General features: G+C 45.6%; 1 protein-coding gene across 15 annotated transcripts in view; it reads right to left on the reverse strand.

Moving 5' to 3' along the window:
- The window catches only part of FNBP1 (formin binding protein 1), a 118,495-nt gene that overhangs the window by 61,415 nt on the left and 29,589 nt on the right, over nt 1–27,491 (reverse strand). For all 15 annotated transcript variants that reach the window (XR_014215651.1, XM_082207993.1, XM_082207994.1 and 12 more), the window contains exons 2-4: nt 16,040–16,155; nt 7,000–7,056; nt 6,295–6,442 (exon numbers count right to left, since the gene is read on the reverse strand). Coding sequence is in view for 14 of the 15 variants with exons in the window: in XM_082207993.1 (XP_082064119.1) it covers nt 6,295–6,442; nt 7,000–7,056; nt 16,040–16,155 (321 nt within the window). In the remaining variant the exon portion in view is untranslated. The remainder of the gene's footprint in view (nt 1–6,294; nt 6,443–6,999; nt 7,057–16,039; nt 16,156–27,491) is intronic.

Below are 27,491 nucleotides of genomic sequence, written 5' to 3' on the forward strand. Positions count from 1 at the left end.
CAGTTGACCATCTAGTCGAGCATCCTGTTCTCACAATGGCCAACCAGATGCCCCAATGGGAAACCTGCAAGCAGGACCCAAGCACAAGAGGACTCTCCCCTCCTGTGGTTTCCAGCACCTGGTAATTCAGAAGTATAGCTGCCTCTATGGAGGCAGAGTGTAGCCACTATGGCAAGTAGCCATTGATAACCATTTTCTCCATGAATCTGTTCAATGCTCATTTAGAGTCACTCCAGTTGGTGGCCATCATTGTCTTCCATAGTTTAACTGCACTGTGTGAATGAGTCCTTTCTTTCATCTGTCCTGAATCTTCCAACATCTAACTTCACTGAATGCCCATGAGTTTAAGTGATATAACAGAGGAAGAAAAACTTTTCTCCATCCCCTTTCTCCATGCCACGCATGATTTCATAAACTTCTATCATGTCGCCTCTTATTCACCTTTTCTCCAAACTGAAAAGCCCCAAATGCTGCAACCCTTCCTCATGGGGAAGTCACACCATCCCCATCGTCATTTCAGTTGCCCCTTTCTGAACCTTTCCAATCTCCATGATATTCTTTTCAGTGAGGCAATCAGAGAAGGCCCTCTGTCCTTCTTTGCACCCACAAGGAAGCTACTCCAAACTCAATGTCTCACAAAAGGATAACGGCTGCCAGCATGACATCAGCTGAGCTCTCTCTGTGTGTGCAAAACACAATGACTCACGGTGCAGTCCCAACGATGGAGCTGCCTTGGACATGAGCAGATGTTTTAAAAAATCAAAACATAAAGAACTGCAATAAATGCATCCCAAAACAAGCGGGGTGGGGGGTGGGTTTGAGGGTGAGGCAGGACCGAGCAGCTTGTGCTGCTGTATTGAGCAAGGATCATGTGAAATATTTTGCTCATGAAAGGTTCCATTAAAAAAATAAAAATGAAAAAGCCTCATTTGTATTGAAGAAACAATTGGTTAATTGTCCCCACAAGGCACTGTTTGGATTTACTAGTCAACAGAGGAATAATCTTGGCTGGAGCTGCAGCAAACACTTTGGCTGATTATTTATGGACATTTCCTGCAAACCTCTTTGAAAATCAAAATGAAAATCAAAATTAAGGAAAGCACCCTTGCATTTTCCAGTCAATGGGTCGTGACTGTCAATTTCAGTTTCTGATCGTTTGTCTGTTAATCTTAAATGCAGCAGCTCTCCATATCTCCACATTGGATTGCAATCAAAAACTTTTAACCAGGTGCCTCAAACTTAGCAGAGATGGTGCCTGGCTGACTTCCAGTGGGAGGAAGTTCCACAGGGTCAGGCCCATGACACTGAAGGGCATGCTTTATCGTTGGCACAAGTTACGCTTCTGGCCTAAGTGGGGCCACTAATAGTTGCTTCACTAAGTGAGTCCATTGATCAACTCGGGACGTACAGGACAAGGCAGCCCTGAAGGTACTGTATTTTTCGCCCTATAGGGCGCACTGGCCCATAGGGCGCACCTCGTTTTGGGGGGGAAAAATAATTTTTTAAAAAAGTTATTTCCCCCCCCCTCAGCCGCGGGGCTGGGGAAGCCCGAGCTTCCCCCAACCCCAGAACAGGCTGCTGCTCGCAAGGCTTGTGGACATCTGCGTGAAGCACGGAGGCGCTCCGGAGCGCGCCCCGTGCTTCGGTCTGCAGGCTGCTGCCCACAAGCCTTGGGAGCCCAGCAGGCACTCCCGCCCAGCTCCCAAGGCTTTCGGATAGCTTCCTGAAGCCTGGAGAGCAAGAGGGGCGGTGCGCACCGACGCCTCCCGCTCTCCAGGCTTCAGCAAAAGCCTGCATTCACCCCATAGGACGCACACACATTTCCCCTTCATTTTTGGAGGGGGAAAAAGTGCGTCCTATAGGGCGAAAAATATGGTAATATGCAGCAGCACTCGTGGAAATGTGGATACCAAGATGTGACGATAATAAGAACCCTGCCAGATCAGGCCAGTGGTCCACCAAGTCCAGCATCCTGTTCTAACTATGGCCAACCAGGTGCCCATTATGGAAAAGCCACTAGCAGGATTCAAGAACAAGAGCACCCTCCCCCTGCCCTGCAGTTTCCAGTTTTCTTAATTCAGAAGCAATACTGTCTCTAACCATGCAGGCAGAGCATAGACATCGTGGCTGGTAGCCATGTCATATAGGCAAAGGACAACTATCTGGGGACAGGAATGACATCAGCCTCTCCCCCTACACGGACACACACAAGCTGAGGTCCATTTGAGCCTACTCTTCATCAGCCACATCTATAATTCTCCCTATTTTTGGATCAAAGCCCTTCACACAACAGCGCAAAAGGGATCACAGGTACAAGGTCTTCAGAACAATCCATGCACGCAAAGGGGTGGGGCGGGGAGATACTTTTCTCCACAGACACTTGCTCATCATGTAATGGATTCGTTGGGACTTGAGCCAGGTAAGAAATAACCTTCACCATGTTTCTCCTTCCTCTGCAGCAACAGCAGACAGATGAATAGATCAAACACTCTGGTCCATCTGAAGAGGGTCTTTCACTTTCAAACTGTTAACCACAGGTAATATCACTTGGCCACTGGATCAGGTCAAAAAGGTACCATCCAGTCCAGAATCCTGTTCTCACAGTGGTCAACCATTGTGGGAAGTCCCCAAGCAAGAGAATGGTTGTTGCTCAGTACAGTGGTACCTCGGGTTAAGAACTTAATTCGTTCTGGAAGTCTGTTTTTAACCTGAAACTGTTCTTAACATGAAGCACCACTTTAGCTAATGGGGCCTCCCGCTGCCACCGCAGCACGATTTCTGTTTTTATCCTGAAGCAAAGTTCTTAACCCGAGGTACTATTTCTGGGTTAGCGGAGTCTGTAACCTGAAGCGTAGGTACCACTGTATTCAGAGATAGACTAACTTTGAAGATGGAGGCTCTTTTCTTAACTACCATAGTGAAGAAGAGCTCTGTGGGATCAGCACAAAAGGCCATCTAGTCCAGCACCCTGTTCTCACAGTGGCCAGCTAGATGCTTCGAAGAGTAAGTCAGCAAGCAGGACATGGGCTCAACAGCAATGCTCTCCTCACTTGTTATTATGAATAATGATGATGATGATGATGATGATGTTGAAATCTTTAATGTGTCCCCACACAAGAGTTTTTGGAATTGCTGCTATGATTTAAAAAATGACAATTTTCTGCATTCCCGTCCCGTTCTCTCAACTGGTCCAGCAATGTGGGAAAGAAACCTGTCAGAACAATAATCCAGGCAGGCCTCAGACGTCAGAGGGAAGAAGCTAATGGCGCAGATCTCCCCCACCCCCACCCCAGCTGTGGGCCTGTGCTGAATTCCACGTTATTGTCTTCAAGAAAGGCCCCTTTGATTTTAGTCGTTTGACTGTTTCCAGTCAGATGAGGCCTCGACACAATGTTCAATGGCACGTTTTCTATCGGTTGCTCTGTTGTTAATAACCCAGTGCTCTTTATGTCAGCGGGGTCAGACTTGGGACGCGTTAAAAAATGTTATACTGGGCCATGTGCTGTAGTCAAGGTGGAATTCGGACCACTGGGATGGGCATTCTAGAACCAGGGTGGACTAGCCTGAGCTTAATTTCAGGCAGGCCGAGGCCTTGTTTCATGTAGGCAACAAGGAGAGAAAAATCAGGTGTGGATGGAGAGAGAAAGGGGGGTTGGTAAGAATGCAAGAGAGAAAAGAGGCTGCCCCGCCCACTTTTCAAATCTGCCCCACCCACTTTATATCTGGCTCCACCCACATGCATCTCTCATGGACATGATGTTAAGTGCTCACAGTGCCACGGACTGAACCCAACATCAGTCATATCCAGAGCAGCCCGGCTGAAAGCAGTGGACTTGAGTCCCTGACTTTCAACTTCCTCTGAGGAGAAGTTTGTTGGATACAACCCCGTGTGAGTAAAAGCAGGAGAGATTAGCCTGCTATCATGAAATTCCTAAGGTGGATTCCTGAGCCAGAAAGCAAGAGATTCAACAATCCACCCACTCAATAGATATACTGGCAATGAGCAAAGGCATCACACTCAAATTCAAACGTCACAAGGTGGGTGGTACTGACTCGATCAGAGATTATAGTCCTCATGGAGGTGATCTAGATGCCAGTGCCTTTCCTCCAGTGCTATTTGGGGTGTATTTTTTTCTGCCGAAAATCTGTGTTTCTCAAGGGTGCCATCTAGGCTGCAATCCAAGTCCAGCAACTTGACTTGAGCAATCCACCAGGCCCTATAAAGGCAAGCTTTGGGACCAGAGGCTTCGGTCTGAGCAACTTGCCTTGCTGCAACAGGTTCCTGGAAGACTAAAGCTCATTTCCTTTGGAACTTGCCTGCCTGCCTTAGATCACACTATTTGAGTCTGGCCCTCCAAACCTCTGGTCTTAGTCTAGCCCAGAAGAGGCAAAGGCGTGGCCCTTCAGATGTTGCTAGACTACAACTCCCATTATTCCTAACCACTGACCATACTCGCTGGGGCCAATGGGAATTGGAGTCCAACTTTTTTTTTGGGGGGGAACACACCCATTCCCATCACTGCACCATTGTCCTAGTCTTTCAAGAAGAACATAAGAGTCTGGCCACAGGATGAGGCCAGTGGCCAACGAGATGTCACTTTTGCCTGGGATGCTACTCTTCCTATGTGCGGGGATGTTTTTTTAAATTTTGAAATGGAAGAACATTCCATTCTATGAGCCTTCACTTTCCGGATGAAGTCCATACACAGTTTGCCCCCCAACAGCTGTCGCTGCTGAAGAATGAGATCTGCCCCCAGGAGCGTGTGATGCTATTGTCCTGGACAAAGGTACTAAAATGTTGACCCTTGGGAATGCACCTAGTGCTCACCATCCATATTTGGGCTCTCTGTCAGTCCCAACCAGCCACTAAGAGGTGCACAAACCTTTCAAACTTTCTTTTCTGGCTTCACCCAGAAGCCAGGAGGAATCAGATGAAAATAACAAATAGCTGTGGTTTCTTGCATTACAAGGGATTGGACTAAATGACTGCTAGGGGGTGCCTTCCAACTCTAGTTCTATGATTCTATGACCTCTGAAGGTAAGGACTCTTCTCCATTGGAAGTTTGTGAAGAGAGGTTGGATAGCTATCTTTTCAGGATTCTTTAGCTGTGGTTCCTGCATTGCATGGAAAGTGGACTGGATGACCCACGGGTGACCCTTCCAACTACACAATTCTATGATTCAAAAATGTGGACTTTGCAAGGTATCACTGATGGGCAAATACTGGAATCCAAGTCAGCTAAGAATCCGATTCCTTGGATCGTTACCGGCTGCCAGCCACTGTTTACTTGAGAGAGAATGTGTGTGTCATATTGCATTACGTAGCGGAGTTGGTTTATTATTTCAGCCTGTAATCATCCCTTTTACCCTACCGTGAGCTAATTGCACGTTTACATGGAGGAGGAGGAAAAAGAAAGAAAGGAGAGGCAGGAGAATCCTGCCTGGAAACCTGAAACCACTCATTGCCTCAACCCCCCTCTGATCCAGATCATAACCAAAAGCCTCTGTCTCCCACGGCGCCCTCAAGGCGTGAGCCACTGCATTATTTATGCCTTACAGCAAAGGAACAACTGAGAGCCTATGTCTCAAAAGGGCTGCAGCAGGGTGGGACGGTGCGGGGGGGGGGGAATTGGAAGAGCAGAGAGAGCACGGCTTGCTTTAGCATTCACCAGCTCGAGTGCCACAGCCAAAGCCCGGCGAGGCAAGTCCTTTACAGCCTTTAAGCATCCTTGTAAAACCAGCTGCTGCTGCTGTGTGCACCAGCCACCAGAGTATGCAGCCTTGCGCCAAGTCACAGGGCCGGTTCCATCTAGCCTCTCTCTCTTTCTCTGCACCCCCCAACTGCGCGCCACCCCCTCTCTCTGTGCACTACACTCCCTTTCTCTCTCTCATAAATGACATGAAAGAGGGAGGGATTCCTCAGTCGTCCCAGTGAGTAACAGCGGGACCCCAGCTTCTGGAGGGCCACAAAAAACCAGGCTTGGCTTCAGTCAGCGACCTTACATCAAGTGAGGGTACAGGGTTTTCTTGTTATCTGTCCTAGGCCTTCATGATAGTAAGGGATACTATTCTGAATAAGGGCAGGGATGCGTTTTGGCCCTGTGGCAGCTGTTGGGATTCCCATCAGCTCCAGCAAGCATGAGCAATGGTCACAGATGACTGCACCTGTAGTTCAGTGGTATGCAGGGGGCCACTGGTTCCCTGTACCTGCTCTTAAGTACATATATCAGGAAGCAAGGAACTGCAAACAAATTGAGGGGATTGGGGTAGAGATTTGAAGAAAAGTGAACCTACCATTTTCCTCTCCTGTTTCAACTCCTGGACGTAGCGGGCCAGTTCGGTGGTGATCTGGGAGGTCATGTTCTCCGAAACGACCTCATGCTGTCCTGCGTAGTCGTTCATCTCATTCAAAGTGGCTAAGAAGGCCTGGCAGGACGAATATCTAAAAAAACAGAACAATGCAAGGCGAACCACTCATTTAAAAGGAGAGGAGGAAAAAAATTAATTAAATTTAAAAGACACATTGCCCTTTATCCCTTGGAGATAATCAAGTTCTCCAGAGTTCTCTGCAAAGACAACGGCCGGTGTGGACTGTAAAGGATATTTATAAATGGGGTTGGGTTGTGGGGAGTCTACAGTTCAGTAGGCAGAACATTGAACTCTGCAGACAGAAGGTCCCAGATTCAGTAACTGGCACATTTCCCAGAGCTGGAGAAGGGAAGACATGTCTCTGAGAATTTGGGATATGGTCAACTGAGGTACTGTTGGGGAAGAGCGGGCCAATGGGGTGACTCAGCATAAGGCAGAATTCAGACAGAACCGTTTTTCAGCCCAAGGGCCACATTGCCGTCTGGGCAACATTCTGGGGGCTGCAGGCCAAGGTTGGGCGGGGCCATAACAGAAAGTGGTGGGCAGATTAATGTAATTGAATACCGATTTATCTACACCAGTTGCTCCCTAGAAAGAGGCTGAATATGCACAGGTTCATTGGAAACTTACTTGTACTCATCTTCTTCTTTGGAGTTCTTTTTAGGTTGGTATTTCTTTGAAAGGTTCCTAAAATAATAATTAAAAAAGAAGCAAAATAAATAAAAATGAAATTTGCGATTGCCAGTGAATTTTCTACCCACCAGCTGTACCCAATGAAGCTCTACTTTATGCCACTGAAATTAATGTGCTTAAGTCTGTCATGCCAATCAATTCCAATAGGTCTACGCTGAGTGAGTCTAACTTAAGTGTTATAAATATTTTGTAAGGAGGCAAAAAACCTTCAGTTCTTTATCCAGTCTATTCTGCTGCCCTTCAACTGTTCTGAGGGCACTCTATATAGGGTGCATTCAGATGTAGCAAATATTGCATTAATTTTCCTGATTATCCCATTTTCTGTCCTATTTTCTAATGTTCCTTTCACACTGCAGTACCTGTTTCAATACGGAATGGTGGCACATCACACTAAATTTCATTTACACACTGGTGGGCGCAGCGTGACACAGCGACAGACGTCACTGAACAACGCCACTGCTCCCCTGCCCTTCCTGCAGATTTCAGCTTCTGTCCCCCCATAATTCTACCTCCCCACACACAAAAAGGGCAGGAAAGAACAGTATTGCTGTTGACTCCTGTGATTTTCTGGGTTAAGGGGACAGCAAACAGATACACACACACACACCGAAATTAACATGGAAATGATCACCAAATTCTGCTGTATTCCACTAGATTTCTGGAGGCGGAGTTTACATTGTGGGAAAGCCCAGATATACACTCACACCTCGACTCCTGAACGCCTTGGGAGTCGAACATTCTGGCTCCCGAACGATCAAAAACCAGAAGTGAGTGTTCTAGTTTTCGAACTTTTTTGGGAAGCCGAACACATCTGGCGTGGCTTCCGCTATTGTTTCCGGTGTGCCTGTGCAATCGGGAACCAATCGGAAGCCTTGGTTTCCAAACATTTCAGAAGTCAAATGGACTTCCAGAATGGATTCCGTTCGACTTCCGAGGTATGACTGTAATGCGGAAATCAACAGTTAGGGAAATGTTGGGGGTATGGAAGAAACTGCTGCATGAATGCAAACGTAGTCATGGCACAATTTGCAAGGATTTGCAAACCTGTCAGCATGTGGTGGTGTGGTTAGAGTGTTGGTAGGACCTGGAAGACCCAGGTTCTAGCTCCTACTCAGCCATGAAGCTCACTAGGTGATTTTGGGGCAAGTTGCTGTCTCTCAGCCTAACCTACCTCACAGGGATGTTGGGGGTATCAAAGGAGGAGGGAGAGAATCTTTATACCACCTTGAGCTCCTTGGATATAAATAAAATAAATTTTGTTTACTCTCTTGTTTCTCATTTTTTCCAATTTAAAACTTCTTTGCAACCTTTCTATATCATTAGTACACATTTCTCCCAATGTATATGCATCTTTCTTTTATTTTTGCACACACACTTTCCCCATTTTAATGCATTTTGTACGTTATTATGCTTCCACATAATATACACATTTTTGTACCCTTTTTTTTGTTGGAGAACAACATTGAAAAACTCAGAGAAAGGTGCATTTTGAAAGATTACAGTGTTTCAGTTTGCAAATCATTGCAGGAAGTCCAGATTTTGTAGGCTTGCATTAAATTGAAAATTCACCCAAATTTCTCCCCCCCCTGCATCCCTTAATACAAAAGCACACATGAAGCGACGACAAAAGCTAAAACTTGCAGCCAAATCTCAGCACAGAGATTCGCCTTCTAAGTTACAGGAGCTTTCTCCCACCTCTCTCTACTTTCCCAGAAACTGATGCAAACCTTATAAATATGCAGACCGGATAGCTCATAAATAAGCTCTCTTTTCACAAGACTCTAAAAGGAGAACTTGAATGACAGCAGAGGCCAAAGGAGAATTTATTGTGCAGTTTAGTACAAAAAAAATGGTTGCATTGTTGTGTTTTACTTTCACAAGTCTGTTTTATCCCCAAACTGCAGCAAGTCAATACCAATTTTTTTTTTTGGCATTGCTTAGGATTTCTGATATCCCAACAAAATCACAAGTTTTTCCACTGGAGAGAATTTTGTTTCAACCCCCCCCCCCCTTTCTGGGCTCTCTAACTTGTGGCAAAATCACAGCAAATCAATTCTGGGAAAGTCCAAGTAATTTCCACAGATGCATTTTTATTAAACCCAATTCAACCTCCTTCTGTTTCCAGCACTTGGAGGAGTGGATGGGCAAAACACTGCAGACCAAAATATAACTAAAAGTACACCACTTAAGAATTTGAAACTAAGGTACAAAATCAGAGGAGGAAGATTCACATAGGAATATAGGAAGCAACCTTATACTGAGTCATTTTGTAATTCCAGTTATTTTGTAATTCCACCTGCCACATGATTTTAACTTGCAACTTTTGAATTGCTTTTTCAGATGTATAAGTTTTGCCAATTTAGAATACTGTAAAAAGTAAGATACCAAAGAAAAAAATGTGCAGCTTTCAGTGTTCTACATAACTCTTTGTCTTTTCCTCTGTCTAGCAAAACAAATAACTGAGAGAGAGAGGAGAGAAAATAGAATAAAATACAATAAAATATAATAATGATATATGATATGCTATGATATGCTATGATATGCTATGATATGCTATGATAATATAATATAATATAATATAATATAATATAATATAATATAATATAATAATAATATAGCAGAATGTTATCCTTATGGATATCTGTCCATTTCAGGCTCCCAATTTTCCAGTTTAGTTCCAGCCAACTTTTCCACATTGGTTTCTAATTTATTTACTTATTTCAAAGAAGGTCTCAGGAAAATTCATCTGCATGAATCTTAGTATGAATTTCTCCTAATAAATACATTTGTATGCTGCTTTTCCTAATGTACAGTTCCTTGGAAGAAGAAGAAGAAGAAGAAGAAGAAGAAGAAGAAGAAGAAGAAGAAGAATTCCCCACCCATCCAGCTGGGTTGCCCTAGCCACTCTGGGCAGCTTCCAACACATATAAAAACATAATAAAACTGGATCCTGCTACCAAATACATGATTAGTTCCTTTAGGGAAGAGTAACCTTCCCAGGAACTGGGAAGGGTGTTCAGCTGGTCAAAGAAATTCCTCCCAATATAGTGCACATTAGTATGCTACTTTCACTAATTATATGCAATTATATGCACACTTTACATATATCTTAGCATACACTGCTTGGCTGGAGAACCACCTTGCAGAATTTGGAGAAGTGCAAAGGGGGTGGGGTGGGGCTGCAGCTCAGTGTCAGAGCCTTGTGTTAAGAAGGTCGTAGGTTCAATTCCCAATGGCATCTCCAGGTAGGGCTGCCTGAAACTCTGAAGTGTCACTGCCAGTCAGTGCAAAAAATAGCTAGATGGACCACTGGCTCATTACTTAAATCACCACTTTCTTTAGCATCCTGAGGACCGGAATCTCATTTTAGTTTGGATGCAGAAGCACCATACCTCGATGGTACAAGCTTCTGCTTTGCATACAAGTGGATGTCCATGTTCAATGTCCTGTCTCCATGTAGGGCTGGGAGAGACTCCTGTCTAAAACTAAGGAGAGGCACTGCCTGTCAGGGTAGACAATACTGAGCTAGATGGACCAACTGTCTGACACAGTATACGGTAGCTTCCTATGTGAATCTCAAGGGTATGGCTGTATTTCACTTCACGTATTGTTTTGGAAAGTGCAAATTATATGCAGGTTCGCCTTTAAATGAAAGCCAGATTTAATTTATCTCCCATCCCTAGTTATCCTCAAAACAGAAGTCATGCAAACCGGTGCCATTCACGTAAATTTATAGAGGCTGCAGGAATCTGCAACCCCAAATGCAGAATTGTTATTCTTTTGGTGTGTGGGTCAAGTGGGTCCCGTTTATGTTCCCTACCCCACCTCTGTTTGTTCCATGCAGATGTATGCCACCCCAACCCATCCTTCTTCACCAGCATCTTGCCCATGGTGAAATCTGCCGCTGCCTCCCTCCCTCTCTACAACTGAGTTTGGAGCAGCTGCATCTGAGATGGTGAGCTAACATGGTCTTGTCCCCCCACCCCCACCCCCTTCAGGGATTTCAAGGCCTGCATGGCCGATGTTCTGCTTGGCTGACTCTTCTCATTCTCGCCAAATCACTCCGGAAAGAAGTCGGATATGCCTGAGAATCCTCCTGGAGCGCAGAGAGAATGCCAGTGAGATGGGTGCCCGAATCAAGAATGCACAAAAACACACACGCACGTCTCCCTGCTGATGCCCAGGAGATGCCTCAGGAACACATTTTCATCTGCTTATTATCTAGCCGCTGTCATGCTAAAGGTACGAAATGGGAGAGAAATCCCATTTCCTTTGCATTTTAATGAGAAGCTACCCGATCTGTGCTTCTCAAACTGACCTGCGAACCAAAACACAATGATAGTTCAAAATCCGCCCTGCACTGAATTTTGTAGTTGGCTCTCCAGACAAACAAAGTATACAAAATATGTTACATTAGGGAAGAGCTTGCCTTAAAAAGGATGCACTCATGAAATGACATGCAAAAACACATTGCATTATTTTTATTTATTTATTGCACTTCTAGAACATATTTTTCTCCAAGGAGCTCAAGATGACATGCATGGTTCTCTTCCCGCTGCCCCCATCTAATCCCCACAAGGACCACGCAGGGCTGAGAGACAGAGACTGGTCCAAGGTCACTCTGTGAGCTTCGTGGCCAAGTGAGGATTTGAACCCTAGCCTCCCTGGTTCCAGTCCGACACTCTAACCACTACACCAAACTATTTATATTGTATTTGTATCCCATATCCAAGGAACCCAAGGTGGCAAGCATGATTATCTGCCTTCTCTCTTTTAATCCTCAAAACAACCCTGTGAGGTAGGCTGGACTGAAAGGCAGTGACTGGTCACACCCAGTGAGCTTCATGGCTGAGTGGAGGATTTGAAACCTGGTCCTTCTCAGGTCCTAGTCTGACATCGTAACCGCTACGCAACACTGCCTCTTGCCTAAGCAATCATATGCAATATTGGTGTGTATTGGTCAAAGATGTGCATACATGAATGCATTTATTAAGAGAAATTCGTACACAAAGACGCTGTGGAATCTTCACAGGGATTTTTTGCAAATTGCTGGAGAAACATGTAGAACTGAAATTGAGTGGGGCTGGGGAGTGGAGGAGTGAGATACTGAGGGAAATTGAAATTTACAGGTTTGTTCACCCCTAGCTGGAAAGGAACATGTCCCCCAAAATTGGCCACATGCTAAGACAGATGAAGAGAACCTGCAATTTCTGCATTACAGGTGGTAGGATTTGGTCACCCTTTGGGTCCCTCCCAGCTCTATGATTCTATAGTTTCAGGATCAAGTTAATCCAACCTCCTGCTTCCAATATATGCCTCTGGAAAGCCAACAAACAAGACCTGAAGTCCCCTCTCCTGTTCCTTTTTTCTGTACCTGTTGGACAGATGTATACAACTGCTGAAAATGGAGGTATACAACAGATGTATACAACTGCTGAAAATGGAGGCCTTATGTGTCATAAGGCATGAGTTAGCAGGGAAATGTTGCAGCGTGTCCTCACTTATTAAACAGAAGTGCTCCTGATCAGGGTTCCAGCAAGCCAGCTAGCTATGTCTTCTACTAGGAGACTCCAAGCCATCCTGCCTTACCAAAAGTCAACATTCCATATTGCTTTTTTACAGGGTGCCCCCTTAAATGTTAATTATTTTTTACATGTACTTCTGCAAACCTTGTTGATCCTCTTATTTTCTCAGTGGTCCCACGTTCAGTCCCCTTTCTACTGGCGCTCCCCACCTGGGATCACTGTTAGGCACTCACAGCTCTAAACCTTCAGGAATTCATCTCGTCTGATAAATATGTAACACATTTGCTTTCACCTTGTTCCCAACAAGCAAGGAGACCAAGCTGTGCTTTATGGTGCTCCTTGCTAAATGGGGACAATGAAAGTTGGAAGAACAGCAAGGTCATCCCCCTGAAGAGAGGCACCTGAGCCTAACGATGAAACATATAACGGCAGAGATTTCAGCTGCAAGGTGACGGCTGTGTCTAAAGATGGCTCCCCGCCTCCTGAATTTCTGTCCAGTTTTATCTCCATTACAGGCCACAACAGACCGGGTATAAATATATTATTATTAGTAGTAGTAGTAAAATGCAATGGTAATAATATTAATAGCACATTCCCAGCCCTTTGTGGAGAGGCCAGGGATTGAACTTGGAACCTTCTGTATGCAAAGCATTTGCTCTGCTACAGAGCAACAGTCCTTTCCCCCTAGAAATAAAGTTAAGATTCTAGACCTCATGGGTCTGAATTAAGCTAAATCATTTGAATTTGACCACTGGGTCCATCTATCTCAGTATCATTGACTGCAGTGGCTCTGCAGGACTTCAGACTGCCGGGGGGGGGGGGCTCATCCAGACCTAATTTATTGGACATGCTGGGAACAGAACCAGAGGCTTTCTGTGTGCAAAGCATGCAAAGCATGCACTTCATCACTGCACCACAGTCCCTTCCTAAGCGGGCAAGAACCCTGAGGGGTGCTTTCTCGAAGAGGCGAAGGTATACTGCAACTTTTTGTTGCAGTTTCCACACTGCTCTCCACTAACTCGTACCTACGGGACCGCCTCTTCTGGTATGCCCCACGGAGAGCCTCAAGGTCCATAAATAGCAACACCCTAGTGGTCCCAGGCCCTAAGGAAGTTAGATTGGCTTCAACCAGAGCCAGGGCCTTTTCAACTCTGGCTCCGGCCTGGTGGAACGCTCTTTCTCATGAGACCAGGGCCCTGCAGGATCTGATTTCTTTCCGCAGGGCCTGTAAGACAAAGTTGTTCTACCTGGCCTTTGGCTTGGAGCCAATTTGATTCCCTCCCCCTCTTTCTTTTTTTAAGTTGTATTCATTCAACTTGTTTTTATTATTGCTTGTTAGCCGCCTTGAGCCTGGCCTTGGCTGGGGAGGGCGGGGTATAAGTAAAAATTATTATTATTATTATTAGTATTAGTATTAGTATTTTCCAAGTGATTTTTTTTTGTTTTTCTTACATATTCTTTTCCAACAAATTGTATTATTATTATTATTATTATTATTATTATTATTATTATTATTATCATCATTAACTCTGAGCCTGCAGGACTTTCCTCAGTCAGATGCACCTCGAACAGAAAAGACTGGTTACTTTCTCCTTTGCCTCAAACACAGGAGATTAAGAGGCGTGTGAGAAAGATTAACCATGGGATTAAAGTTACCAGGGGAAAAAAAACCTCAAAAATAATTTTTGGGTTTCAAAACTGCTTTTAAAAAGGCCCACAAGATTTATAACAGTAGGCCTTGCTTGGCGAGGATAGCTGCTGCACATAGGAGACTGAGATCAGTGGAAGTTGATGCATTTGGATAAATGAAGAGGGCTGCACCGCCAACCTGTCTGCCCTCAGCCAGCTTCCACCCACCTGCCTTTCTTACTTACAACTAGTCCAGCGGGTCGTGGCCCTGCCTGTCAGCTTCATTTACCTTCCCCTCTTAGTGTTGCCCATTGTACAGCTCAGCAGGAAGGAGGGTGGAGGGACAAACCGGGAATGAGTTGGCTCTGGCTCCTGCCTGGGCTCCCTGCCTTCCGCCCAAGTCTCAATGGACACCAGTCACCAGCGGTCAAGAGGGCTGCATTGGCTGTAGCACAGGAATAACTTTGTTGGATCACACAAAAGGGCATCCCGTACCCATGGGATGAGGACCCTTTGCCCCCACAGTATTCTGCTCATTTATCTGTTTGTTTCATTTATAAAAAGATTTATATACTGCTGTTCATTCACACACAAACACACAAGAGCATTTTACTACAATTAAACACAAAGCCATATAATAAAAGCTATATAAAAGAAGTTAAAGCCAGAAATCAGCAAACTGTTGTGGAAAGATGTACTCTTAGCTGCCTGCAGTGGACTGATGGAATAGAGAAAAAAATTCAGCAGGCATTTAAAAGGTTGGCACAGAAGGTGTCTGCTTAATCTTCAGTGGGAAGATAGTTCTACAGGGCTGGGCCAATGACACTGAAGGCTTGGGTGCTTGTTTCTGTTAAATTAGCCTCGCCAACTCAAGAAAAAACCAGTGATGCTCTCACTGATGCTCTCAGAGAGGAATGGGTTCAGGCGGTACCCTGGACTTAACTTGTTAAGGGTTTCGTAAATTATTACAAAGACCCTGAACCTGGCTTGGTGGTGGGTAGGCAGCCAGTGCAAGGGTGCTGCATACTGTCAGCGAGGTGCCCCCATCAACAGCTTGCCTCCGCATTCTGCACCAGCTGGATGGAGCTTCCAAACCGGGCCCATGGGCAGCCCCACATACAGCGCACTGCAGTAATCCAGTCTTGAAGTTACCAATGCATGGACTACAGCTGGATTCCCCATTATCCTCAACCAGCATGACCATCAGTCAGGAAAGATAGGAGTTGTAGTTCGGCAACATCTGCAGGCAACAGATTCCCCATCCCTGTTTACATGGTATTAGCAAACATAACTGAGTGCCAAAAGAAGAATTAACCATGAGTAAGAGAATGGGTAGGCAAACTAGGGGCCGGATCCGGCCCAATCGCCTTCTAAATCCGGCCTCTGGACGGTCTGGGAATCAGTGTGTTTTTACATGAGTAGAATGTGTACTTTTATTTAAAATGCATCTCTGGGTTATTTGTGGGGCATAGGAATTCGTTCATTTATTTATTTTTCAAAATATAGTCTGGCCCCCCACAAGGTCTGAGGGACAGTGGACTGGTTCCCTGCTGAAAAAGTCTGCTGACCCCTGAGTAAGAGGAATGCAACCAGCAGGCTTGCGGGATCCTTAAGGGTGGGGTTTTTTGTGTGTTTTTTACAACCCATAAAAACTAGGGGATGTGACTAACACAGATACATTAATATTAATGGGTCTACTCTGAGTATAATTTAGCTGGGAAATACCAAATGCTTTGAAGTTCTAAATAGCTACCACCCAAAATTTATCTTTATGACCAAACCTAGAAATGAAACAATCCTCCGAAATTGGCAAACAGACTCACCTAAGTTGCTTTGCATAGTTGATCTCAATTTCCGTCCTCTCTTTCACAAATTTGATGTACTTTTCCAGAACGTCGATCCCCCACTGGGTGTGTTTTTCAAGGTTGTCAAATTGATCCTACAGAGCAAAAAAGAAAAGAAAAGTGGATTCATTATGAGCCTTGGTGCAAATCCCAATTGACATTTTTATTTTCAGTCATTAAAAAGAAAATCACCAATAAACACTCTATCTGGGGTCCAGTCCCATCTTAGATGCAATCACCACTGTTTGACTTACGAGAACGATTCTGTACATGCCTAGCGCAGAAGGATGTTCGGTTGAGCTCAATGCAGCTTGCTTCCAGGTGAGCCTATATACAGGACCACAGCTTTACTGTTGAGTAAGTGCTTTTAGGATTGCAGTGCAGTCACTGGCTTTGGTGCAATGCCAATAACCATGAGCACCAGTTGTCCTAACAAACGTTTCAGCAATTTCTCTCCCTGACTTCTCTCTTTCTCAGGGAATCTTGTGAGTAACCATGACCTGTAACTGATGAAGATATATCCCTATGTGAGAAGAAGGTAACTGGTGTGACTCACAGCCTCTCCCTGCTTTCAGAAGAAGCTGCAAGGCGGATGCTTCTTATAAAGTTTCTCAAACTGAGAGGAAGAGCAGATCAGGTGGGGGAGAGCAGACCTCATGGTCACCCACAAATTCTCCTCCCCCCTCCAGTCTTTGTGGCCGGCAGGAGGGGGAGGGAAGCACTAGAAATGACAAAACTGATGGCTGGTGGCAAAATAAAAAAAACTTTAGGGGTTAATTTTGGAAGGGATGGAATGAGTCTCCCATGAGAAAAGACCGCAGTGTTTGGGACTTTAAGGTTTAGTGAAAGGTGAGTAAAGGGCAGCAAGATATAAGCTCATAAAATGATGTAAGGAATTGGAAAAGTAGATAGAGAAAAGTTTTCCTCTCTTTCTCCTGACACTGTAACTCATGTTTTAAGATTGAGGACAGATGAAGGGGTTTTCCCCCCCGACAGAGTTCATAAACTATGGAACTCACTGCTGCAGGAGCATTGATGGCCACCAATGTAGATGGCTTTAAAAAAGGACTTGACAAATTTGTGGAGGATATGGCTATCAATAGGGACGCGGATGGCGCTGTGGGTTAAACCACAGAGCCTAGGACTTGCCGATCAGAAGGTTGGCGGTTCGAATCCCCGTGACGGGGTGAGCTCCCATTGTTTGGTCCCTGCTCCTGCCAACCTAGCAGTTTGAAAGCATGTCAAAGTGCAAGTAGATAAATAGGTACCGCTCTGGGGGAAAAGGTAAATGGCGTTTCCGTGCACTGCTTTGGTTCGCCAGAAGCGGCTTAGTCGTGCTGGCCACATGACCCGGAAGCTGTACGCCAGCTCCCTCGGCCAATAAAGCGAGATGAGCGCCGCAACCCCAGAGTCGGTCACGACTGGGCCTAATGGTCAGGGGTCCCTTTACCTTTACGGCTCTCAATGGCTCCTAGCTAGAATGGCTATGCTCTGGCTCCACAATCAGAGGCAGCCATGCTTCTGAGTAGCAATTGCTGGAAACCACAGGAAGAGAGGGGGCTCTAATGCTTGAGTGCTACTTCTAGCTTCCCATGGTATATCAAGCTGGCCACTGTGAGAATAGGATGCTGCACTACATGGGCCTCCTTTGGCCAGATCCAGCAGGGTCTTCTTATGTTCATATGATGCACCATATTGTGTCTACGAAGATGAGCTCCAAGCCCCTGGAAACTGTGGTTATCCTGTTTCACAACCACTTCAGGCTGTAGTTGGAGTTGTCTGAATGCACTTTCAATCTAAACATAAAAATCCCTGCACATAGAAAGCTAGCCTGTCAGCAAAAAGAACTTTAGGCCTGGACTTCTCTCTCATATTTTCTATGTGCAGGGATTTTTGTGTGTGTGTTTTAATGGAGGAACATTCAGACATGTGAGCCACATCTGGAGGAATACAGCATAGACACAAATACATCACCTCAGTGAGAAATATCAGTCTGCTGTCTACTCCACACTCTAAGTTTCTTCTTCATCAGGCTCCTTGCCTCATGGCTTCCCTACCTCCTAGAATTACTCACTAATACTAAAGCTGTTCCCAGGAGGTAAAAAAATAAACAAGATCTCCTGTCCCTTGGGGACTGTGCAAGATTTTAATCCCAGCCAAAGTGCCAACTGCCTCTCCCCTTGCAGAAGCTACACTGCAAACATTCTGGTAGCATTTGCTGAACATTCTGTATCGCTGCAGCCAATCAGATTTGATGCCACAAGTGCAATATAAAGAAGATGCATAGTGGCATGGATAACAATTACTCCGAGGGTATCCTTCCTCTGAAACCTTTCTAAATATGTAGCTGCATTGCTTCCAAAGCACAAGTGACACCACCTTTTCCTGTGCAGCACTTCCTGTGAACCATCATGCTTCCTCGTGGAAAGAAAAAATTCAGAGAGACCTCTAGCATGATCTCACACACAGAAAACTCTTCAGCCTAAACAAGTGATCTCAGCTGCCCTCTTTTCAAACCCACTTCTTCAGAGCCTGTACTTGGATTCCAGGCATTATTTACTCAAGTCTCAAAATACCGCTCGCCTTTCAATCAAGCACCCTGCATTCTAAACCCATCTAAGGCTTGTACACTGTTTTGCCTAATATACATACCTTTTTGAGAAAAAATACACAGGAAACTGCCCTACAACTCAAAATATTCTGCTGATCTACACTAATATCGGCTGCTCTGACCAGCAGCAATTATCCTGGTCTTTCCCACTGCTAGTTACCCAGTGCTGGGTGGGACCAGAGGTGAAAGTCGGTGTGGCAACAAATCTCCGTTCTTCATTTGTAAGAAAGCACTTCACTGTGGCAGCGCCTTAAACTCTGTGCCTATTGATAGCAGACAGCCACCTTCACTTTGCTCTTTTCAGCAATTGCTAAAACATTTTGTGTTTAGACAAGCCTATGTTTAGAAAGCTGCTGCGAATTTTTATCTGTTTTAGTCTATTGTTATTTTAACTTTTCGAAAGCTTTAGATTATAGTTAATTTATCTTGCTGATAATTTTAATGTTTTTCGGTAAACTGCTTTGAAGCGGGATATAAATGATGATGAAATAATATTCAATATTTAGAATGAATGAATGAATGCACATTTTATCATTGTACAGTAGGCCAGTTTCTGCACATACCCTGCTCTCTACCTTTCATCTAGGCAAGCAAGAGACACCCCAGTCAGGCAAAACACTCAAGGAAGTTGCTATGGGGCATTCCCAGAGGGTCACATCAGATCCCCAGGCCTAGAGTTTCCAGCCTTGGTGCTACCAGATCCTTTTACCTGTAAACGCCTAAGGCTGAGCCTGGATCTTCCGCATGCAAAGCCTCTTTCAGTTTCTCCAGTGTGGTGGCTAAGATCCCCTTTTTAACATTCAGTATCAGTAGTCCCTAGGCCATTTGGGGAAATGATTCCGCAGTAGGGCTTGGTGCAATCTCTTTCAATGTTTCCACGGTGCTCTGAAATTAACCTTCCCAGGGATGTGAAACTCAAACCCTCGTGCAACATTCAGACAGATCCAGGCTGGGACAAAACCACTGGAAACATTTTACAAACATTGTCAGCTATACTAACCAACAACATTCCCTTCTTCTCACTTTTTTTTTGGGGGGGTGAGTTTTAGAATATGGGGCTGACAGCAGAAGGTTCATGGCTGCCTTCATTTGCCTTTCAAAACCCATCCAGGTTTGGTGGTGTGACACGAATTTTAAAGTGCACATAAAACCAATTATGCTTCATCATTCAAAATTTAGGAAATATTCCCTGAAAAAAAAAGAATCTCTTTATTTGAGTTCACAGAACCATCTGGAAGCCATCTTGACTCTCTTAATGACCCCAGTTATTTTCTCTGCAGCAGAAGGAAGTTTAGTTTGCAAAATCCTTCAAATAAATCCTGCAAATAGAAGAACTTCTTACATCAATACGGGAGGCCTGCAACCATGGTTCCTGCCTCTGCTCCTTCTTGCAACAGAGCACTGGGGATCCTGAATTGGCTAGGATCACCTATGTGACTGATCTAAGGAGGAGAAAGCAGCAGCTTTGCTGGGTGGAATGCAGTGGGAGAGTTAGGAAAGAATTATACCAAAGTACCAGGAATGGCCTGGGGAGCGGGAGGGTAATATAACATCTGGGATCAAAGCAAGCTAAACATCTGTGCAACCTCTTTTTGAGGGGGAAATTATAACTTGCTGAAATCTTTTATTTCCAACCCTAAAATTGAAACTGGAGAACATTTGGCAAATGTAAAGGTAAAGGGACCCCTGACCGTTAAGTCCAGTCGCAGACGACTGTGGGGTTGTGGCGCTCATCTCGCTTTATTGGCTGAGGAAGTCGGCGTACAGCTTCCGGGTCATGACGAAGCCGCTTCTGGCAAACCAGAGCAGCGCACAGAAACACCATTTACCTTCCCGCCGGAGTGGTACCTATTTCTCTACTTGCACTTTGACGTGCTTTCAAACTGCTAGGTTGGCAGGAGCAGGGACCGAGCAACGGGAGCTCACCCCATTGCAGGGATTTGAACCACCGACCTTCTGAACAGCAAGCCCTAGGGCTCAGTGGTTTAGACCACAGCGCCACCCACGGCATAGCCCTGCCTAAAAACAAAACAAGCATTATTGGTTAGTTACTGCATATTGAGCCTGTTATCTAAGTCTTTGTTCAAGACGAGGGTTGTGAGAACCTGTTCCTCCATATTTTGCTGGATTCAAGCTCCCACCAGCCTCAGAACAATAGTCAAGGATGCTGAGAGTTGCAGCCAACAGCCCGGGATGCTGGGAGTTGTAGTACAGCAAACATCTGGAGGGCCTCTCTTCTGACCTAGGGTGATCTGAGCAGCAGTGTCCTACATATTACACTATTTAATCAAGAGAGAGAGTTGATTCCGGTTGTCTGATATGACACTGTTTTTCACTAGACTATAAAGCTGGTGTCAAAAGATGAAGTTGCATGCTGGTTTGCTTGAGAGGAGAGGGGCAAGTATTTCTTGAGTATTTCTTGTTCTTAAAGCCATCTGTAAAGCAGCTGCTTATGAAATAAACCACTTCCTCCGATTCACAGAAAATAAGTAAGGCCTACTGAGAAAACCGGTGCATGAATCTTGCATAAACGTAACACTTGTGAAGAGGATGAGTTTTGGAACAAGAACATTTCAGAGCAAGTGGTGTCACTGCAGGCAAGAGATCTCTCTCCGGTGTAAAGTGAAACCCTGTCTTGCATAACGGGAGAAGTGGCCACCTTGCTAAACTATAACATTGCTAAACTTCAAGGGTCAATTTCTTGACCAAGCATAAGAACAGAAGAAGAGGCTGCTGGATCAAGCTAAAGGGAGCCCATCTAGTCCAGCAGCTAGTTCTCAGAGCGGCCAACCACATGATTATTGGAAGCCCACAACAGGTATTCAAGGTATTCACAACTGGTATTCAGAAGAATTGCTGCCTCCAACTGCAGAGAGCAGAGCAGAGCTATCATAGCCATCTATAGCCTGCTCCTCCATGAATTGTGTCTAATCCTCTTCTAATGCCATCCAGGTTAGAATTATAGAATGGCAGAGTTGGCAGGGACCCCAGGGGTCATCTATTCCAACCCCCTGCAATGCAAGAAACACAACTAAATCATACACCACATGGGTGGCTATCCATCATCTGCTCAAAAACCTCCAAGGGAGAAGAGTCTGCAACTAGGGCTGGACAATATCAAGATTTCAACCAGCTAAACACGGTGATATAGCAGGACATCATGATGTCTGAAATAAGGAGAAAGGAGGAAATAAGGTGGGGAGAAGCAGCCAAGATACATTGCCCAGCCTTAGAATCAGCCCCACACCTGGGGAGCACCGACACTCGCATGAGGTGCCAGGGTACCATGCTGCTACCATTGCTCCTGCTGCCGCTAGCGTGGAGGCAGGAGGAATGAGCGGTGATCCCAGGCTGTGAGGCATGAAGCTGCCGCTAAATAGCCTTTGACAGCCCTCTCCTCCTCCATGAATTTGTGCAACCCTCTTCTAAAACCATCTAGGTTGGTGGGCATCCCTGCTTCTTGTGTTACGTTAAATTTCATTTAATCACATCATGCAGCACTGCTGTTTCAGAGAGAGAAAGTCCTGGCACGTTAAAACGAAAAGGGTAAAAAAAAAACCGGAAAAAAATCCCAGCCCAGCAGTTTGAAAGGCGGGAGGGGGTTAAACTACAAAGAGGGCAGTTTTCAAGATGCTGCCATAGCAACAGTTCTGGCATTCCTGGGGAAGGAGGGGGGACACACATGTTACTCTGCCAATTGGAATCCGCTTCACAGCTACTGAGAGGCTGTTTCATTGGTAAAGAAGGTTGATGGTTCCTCAAATCAGGGAGCCGCATTTTCTGCCCCCCCCCCCACAACCAAGGCAATCTGTTAATCTTGCAACCTGCAGTCCACTTGAGACCAAGCCATTCACTTCCAAAAAAAGAAGTTCATCTCTGCCCAGTTGTCTGTTCCCGCCAGGGGACAGCCAAAGGACTCCAGGAAGCTGATGAACACGGCATGCTGCAAGCACGCACTTCCCCTATTCCACTGTCCTCCATCCTTGATATTCAGAGATAGGTGGCAAAAGCTCTGCTCTTATTTCCTTCATGGAATTTGGAAGGGGAGAATATAGCTGAGATGAAACCTCTTACTTGTTCTGGTGAAAAGTAGATTAACACCTTGTAAACAAAGTCCTGCTCTCAATGTGGTGCAATGGGTCAGTGAGTCTAGCTGTTAACCAGAAGGTTGGTGGTTCAAGACCACCCAGGAGTGGCAATGGGCAGAATTTGTGTATTGCAGGGTGATGACCCTCGGGTCCCTTCCTACTCTACAATTCTATGAGTCTATGTAGTTAGGTACAAGCCTTCAGCGCTGCGATTTTCCCCTCAGAAATAAGTGTCTCCGTGACCTTACTAGGGATCAATTGCTTCCAGAGGGCTGCTCCTTGCAAGGCTGGGGGTGGGGGGGGAACAGAAAGAGTTTTGTGGCAGCTTTAAAAGGTTATCAGATTTATTGTATTTATTAACAGTTTTGCAGGTCACAGAGACCACTGTGCCTTGCATCTGACAAAGTCCAGAAGGAGTGTCTCCCAGCAGCTTCAAACGCAGATGGAGGACTGTTGTGTTCACACCCTGCCCGGGGGCTTCCTAACACTACCTGCTGCCCAAAATGGACCACTTTTGTTGTACTAGAGCCAGGCTCTGCTGGATCAGGCCAAAGGCCCATCTACACCAGCCTCCACAGTGGCCAAACAGATACCCCAAAAGGAAGCCCTCAAACAAGACCTGGACAAGAGCAACACCCCTCTCCCCACTTGGGAATTCCACAGCTGAGGTGGAACATCATCACTCCCTCTGAAGAGGGACATCCTAATACAAAGTGGCCATGTGTCCTTCTTTAGGGAAGGCTGTCTCCCTTTTCAAGAGACGTCTGGTCCAAATTTTAAAGACAAAGGACCCTAAGAAGGGGGTTGTCAAGGGGCCCTGAGGATACCACAGAATCCAGCCTCCAACATAGGAGAGCCAGCACCTTCTGAGGCTGCCCGTTCCACTGTCAAACAGCTCTTGCTGCCAGAATGTTCTTCCTTATGCTTAATGGGCAAGTTGTCCATCAATGGTAAACATCTGGAGACCAGGTTGAGCAGAAACACCTGTTCACAGCTGCTATGGTGTGGAAGGAGCACCCCACCCACCCACTTTGCAGCTTGGAGGCCAAAGAGGGATGGACACACCTCTGTCTTTTCCTTTCAACTTGTGGCCGAAATGGTTGCAGGTTTTGTACTGTAAAGGCAGCATCTAGAAAATCTGAGTTAACCGGGCTGGGTAGGGGTGGAGGTGGAGGAGTATTTTTCAGGAAGATCAAGGAGCCTAAAAAAGCTTCCTGTCCCACTCAGCTGCCTCTAATGTCATAAGACCTTTTCCTCCTTCACAAACCGTGTCTGTTAATTAAGTCGGCAGTTCTCAGTTAATGAGAGCTGCATATTTGGGCCTCCTGGGAGTACATGCGGTTGGCTGCACTGGAAAGGAACGAGATGAAGGAGGGGAAGAGTGGCTGGATCTTTCTAAGCGTCAGACAGATATACACACACACACACGGTTATTGGTACTGTTCCAACTAACGGCAAACATGGGTGGTTGAGTGCCGACACAACTAAAGCGAAGAATGGGGCCGTTTTGGAAAGGAAGGTTTAGGTGGGTCCATGTTACATCGCAATCACCCACCCACACAGCACGTTCCTCACTTCCTGTGAAATTCCAAGCCCCTTGTATTACTCACCGCAAGATCACCAGCAACTAATATTCTGAGGCAGTGGAAGCAGAGGATAAGAAGAACCTGGATGAGGCCAAAAGCAGCCCATCAGGTCTAACATCCTCTTCTGACATCCGCCAACCAGATGCAGAATGGGAAGCCTGTGAGCAGAACTCAACCATGAGAATCACCAGCCCCACTGCGCCAGAAATGCCCACTGCAGGGCCGACACTGGCAGGTGGAAATATCCTTCCAACCTATTTTTGGACAGAGAAACTCAGCCTCCCATTTAAACAGGCGAAACCAGGCATTTCAGGCTTCATGGCATAACTTTGCAGGAGGCACACTTTGGCACTTGGCACCTTTGCCGGGCTGGCAATTTAATAATAATAATAATAATAATAATAATAATAATAATAATAAAAAATTATTTGCACCCCGCCCATCTGGCTGGGTTTCCCCAGCCACTCTGGGCGGCTTCCATAGAAACCAAAAATACACTAAAATATCACACATTTAGATCACTTCATTCCAGAATCAAGGATGTGGGAGAAATAGAAGCTGGAGGATTAATAATATGCCATCATCAGTGTACACAAGAGAAGTCTACCCTTTTCTGATTCCAAAGCAGATGTGCCTGATCTGATCTGAGAGGATCATGTCCCAGAGTAGATCAACCATCCACTTCAGAAATCCACAGTCCAGCTGATTCCCATACAAGGGTCTGGGGTTTCAAAACATAGTCAAAAGTTTTACTTATGGGGTGGGGCCTATGGATTAAGTGCTGCCCCATGTGTTGTGCATTGAGATAATGCACAAGCCACTTGCCTCAAGTACCCCCTTCTGCAGAGGCTTTTCCATCCCCCTTGGAGTCCAAGGACCAGGAGTATAGTGGCAGATTCGTAAGTGAAGGTCCCTTCATGATAACCACAGCCACACCTCCTCACAGCCATGCCCCCTTCTAAAGTTATATAACCTTCCAAGATCATACAATAACCTTACAATTATGTTATACTAATAATGATGATGATGATGATGATTAAGGGATGCATTGGAGATCTCCCTGTACTGCCTTTCAGTTCTTTCTACTTAATTATCTGTGCTCATGCATGGGCAAATGATTTGAAGTGCTCCAGCATCTTCTTTCGGAGTGCCTTAAAATTCTGCTTTCCTTCGTACAGAACTTGGACCCCATTCATTCTCTTGAAACTGAAGCAACTTGTGTTTTCAGTGTTCTTAAATGCTGTGTGTTGGAGCACACAGGACAAGTCCTCTGAATTCTTCCCACCCACCTTCTCCAGAGGGACCTTAGAATCAATTGTATGATTTTATTACTCATTTTGATATTGAAAAGAGCACATTCTTGCAGCCCAGGAACATAGGATGGCTCCAGTCATCCAAACACAGTTCAACCATGCAAGTCTAACACGGAAGCTGGAAGAAGCGAATCTCACAACCCGTAGAACCAGAACAGTCAATCTGAGGCCCTCCAGATGTTGCTAAACTGCAACCACCCACAATTTTTGTGATCCCCCTTCCTCATCTCAAAAAAGCCTCTCTTTCTTATAATTCTCAAAAAAGGACTGAATCAAATACAGATATAGGAAACTGCATAATACAGAGTCACATCATTGGTCCATCTTGTTCAGTGTTGTCTACACCGACTGGCAGCAGCTCTCCAGGCTTTTAGACAGTAGCCTCTCCCAGCCCTACCTGAAGATGCCACCGGGGATTGAACCTGTGGCCTTCTGCATGCAAGGGCGGATGTTCTATCCCTTAGCCAAACCCAATTCCGCAACATTTTCAAGAGCAGTGTCGAAAGGCGTCTGATGCCCAATTTTGTAATAGGACACAAGCTTGCCTCCTTGAGACACTCACACAAGCATAACTGAACAAATAGTTCAGAGCTGAACTGTCAAATAGTAAGGTAAATGTAAAGAACCCCTGGACGGTTAAGTCCAGTCAAAAGAGACTCTGGGGTTGCAGCGCTCATTTCGCTTTCAGGCCGAGGGAGCCAGCGTTTGTCCACAGACAGCTTTCCAGGTCATGTGGCCAGCATGACTAAACCGCTTCTGGTGCAACAGAACACCGTGATGGAACCAGAGCGCACAGAAACACTGTTTACCTTCCCACTGCAGCAGTACCTATTTTTCTACTTGCACTGGCTGCTTTTGAACTCCTAGGCTGGCAGGAGCTGGGACAGAGCAATGGGAGCTCACTTCTTTGTGGGGATTCGAACCGCTGACCTTCTGATCGGCAAGCCCAAGAGGCTCAGTGGTTTAGACCACAGTGCCACCTGCGTCCTTTTTTTTTTGGCCAAAAAGTAACAGCAGTTAGATTCCCATAAAATAGGTTTACACGTACTGAGGTTTTGGACAGTGTGCGATTTTTACCGCAATTGGATCCATATGGCTGACGGCAAGCCCAGTGTGAAACCCAGGCACCTTTCCAAGTTTTGCTTGTGAAATTCATATGGGAAAAGAAATCAGGAAGGGGGATTAATGGTTTCAGCACCTGAATATGTATGCAGCTCATAACTTGGAGGTGCAACAATCAAGGTAAAAATGCTTCAAATAGTCACCCTATCCCACCCAGTCCCATCTTTGCTGGCTAACAGCTGGTCTCCAAATTCCCTTCAACTTTCCCAGGTTTAGAACCTCAAATACTTTACACTGGAAGGAAGTGCAGGGCATTTTCGTTTAGGGAAAACGTGAGTAAGAGGTGAGTAAGAGACAGAATTTCAAAGAGGAATAGACAAATTCATGGAGAAAAGGGCTATCGAAGGCTACTAGCCACAATGGCTATGCTCCGACTCTGCATTTGGGAGGCAGCAATGCTTCTGAATACCAGTTGCTGGAAACTGCAGGAAGGGAGAGAGCTCTTGTGCTCAGGTCCTGTTTGCTGGTTTTCCACTGAGGCATCCGGCTGGCCACTGTGAGAAGCTGGCCTAGATGGGCAATTGGCCTGATCCAGCAGCTAAACTCTCCGTAAGTGCTCAACCCACAGATTGGAATTGGGACCCCACAGAAGCAAAACATGTGCTCACAGCTGCTGCCAGCCTTCAAATTTGACCCTACATCGCAACAAGAACTCTCCCTCTCTTCTTTACCCCATGAAGCGCATCCTTTTATATCACCAGCTGTTAAAAC

The sequence above is a fragment of the Podarcis vaucheri genome (assembly GCF_965113315.1).
Source record: "Podarcis vaucheri genome assembly, chromosome: Z".
In the NCBI taxonomy this organism is placed as follows: domain Eukaryota; kingdom Metazoa; phylum Chordata; class Lepidosauria; order Squamata; family Lacertidae; genus Podarcis; species Podarcis vaucheri.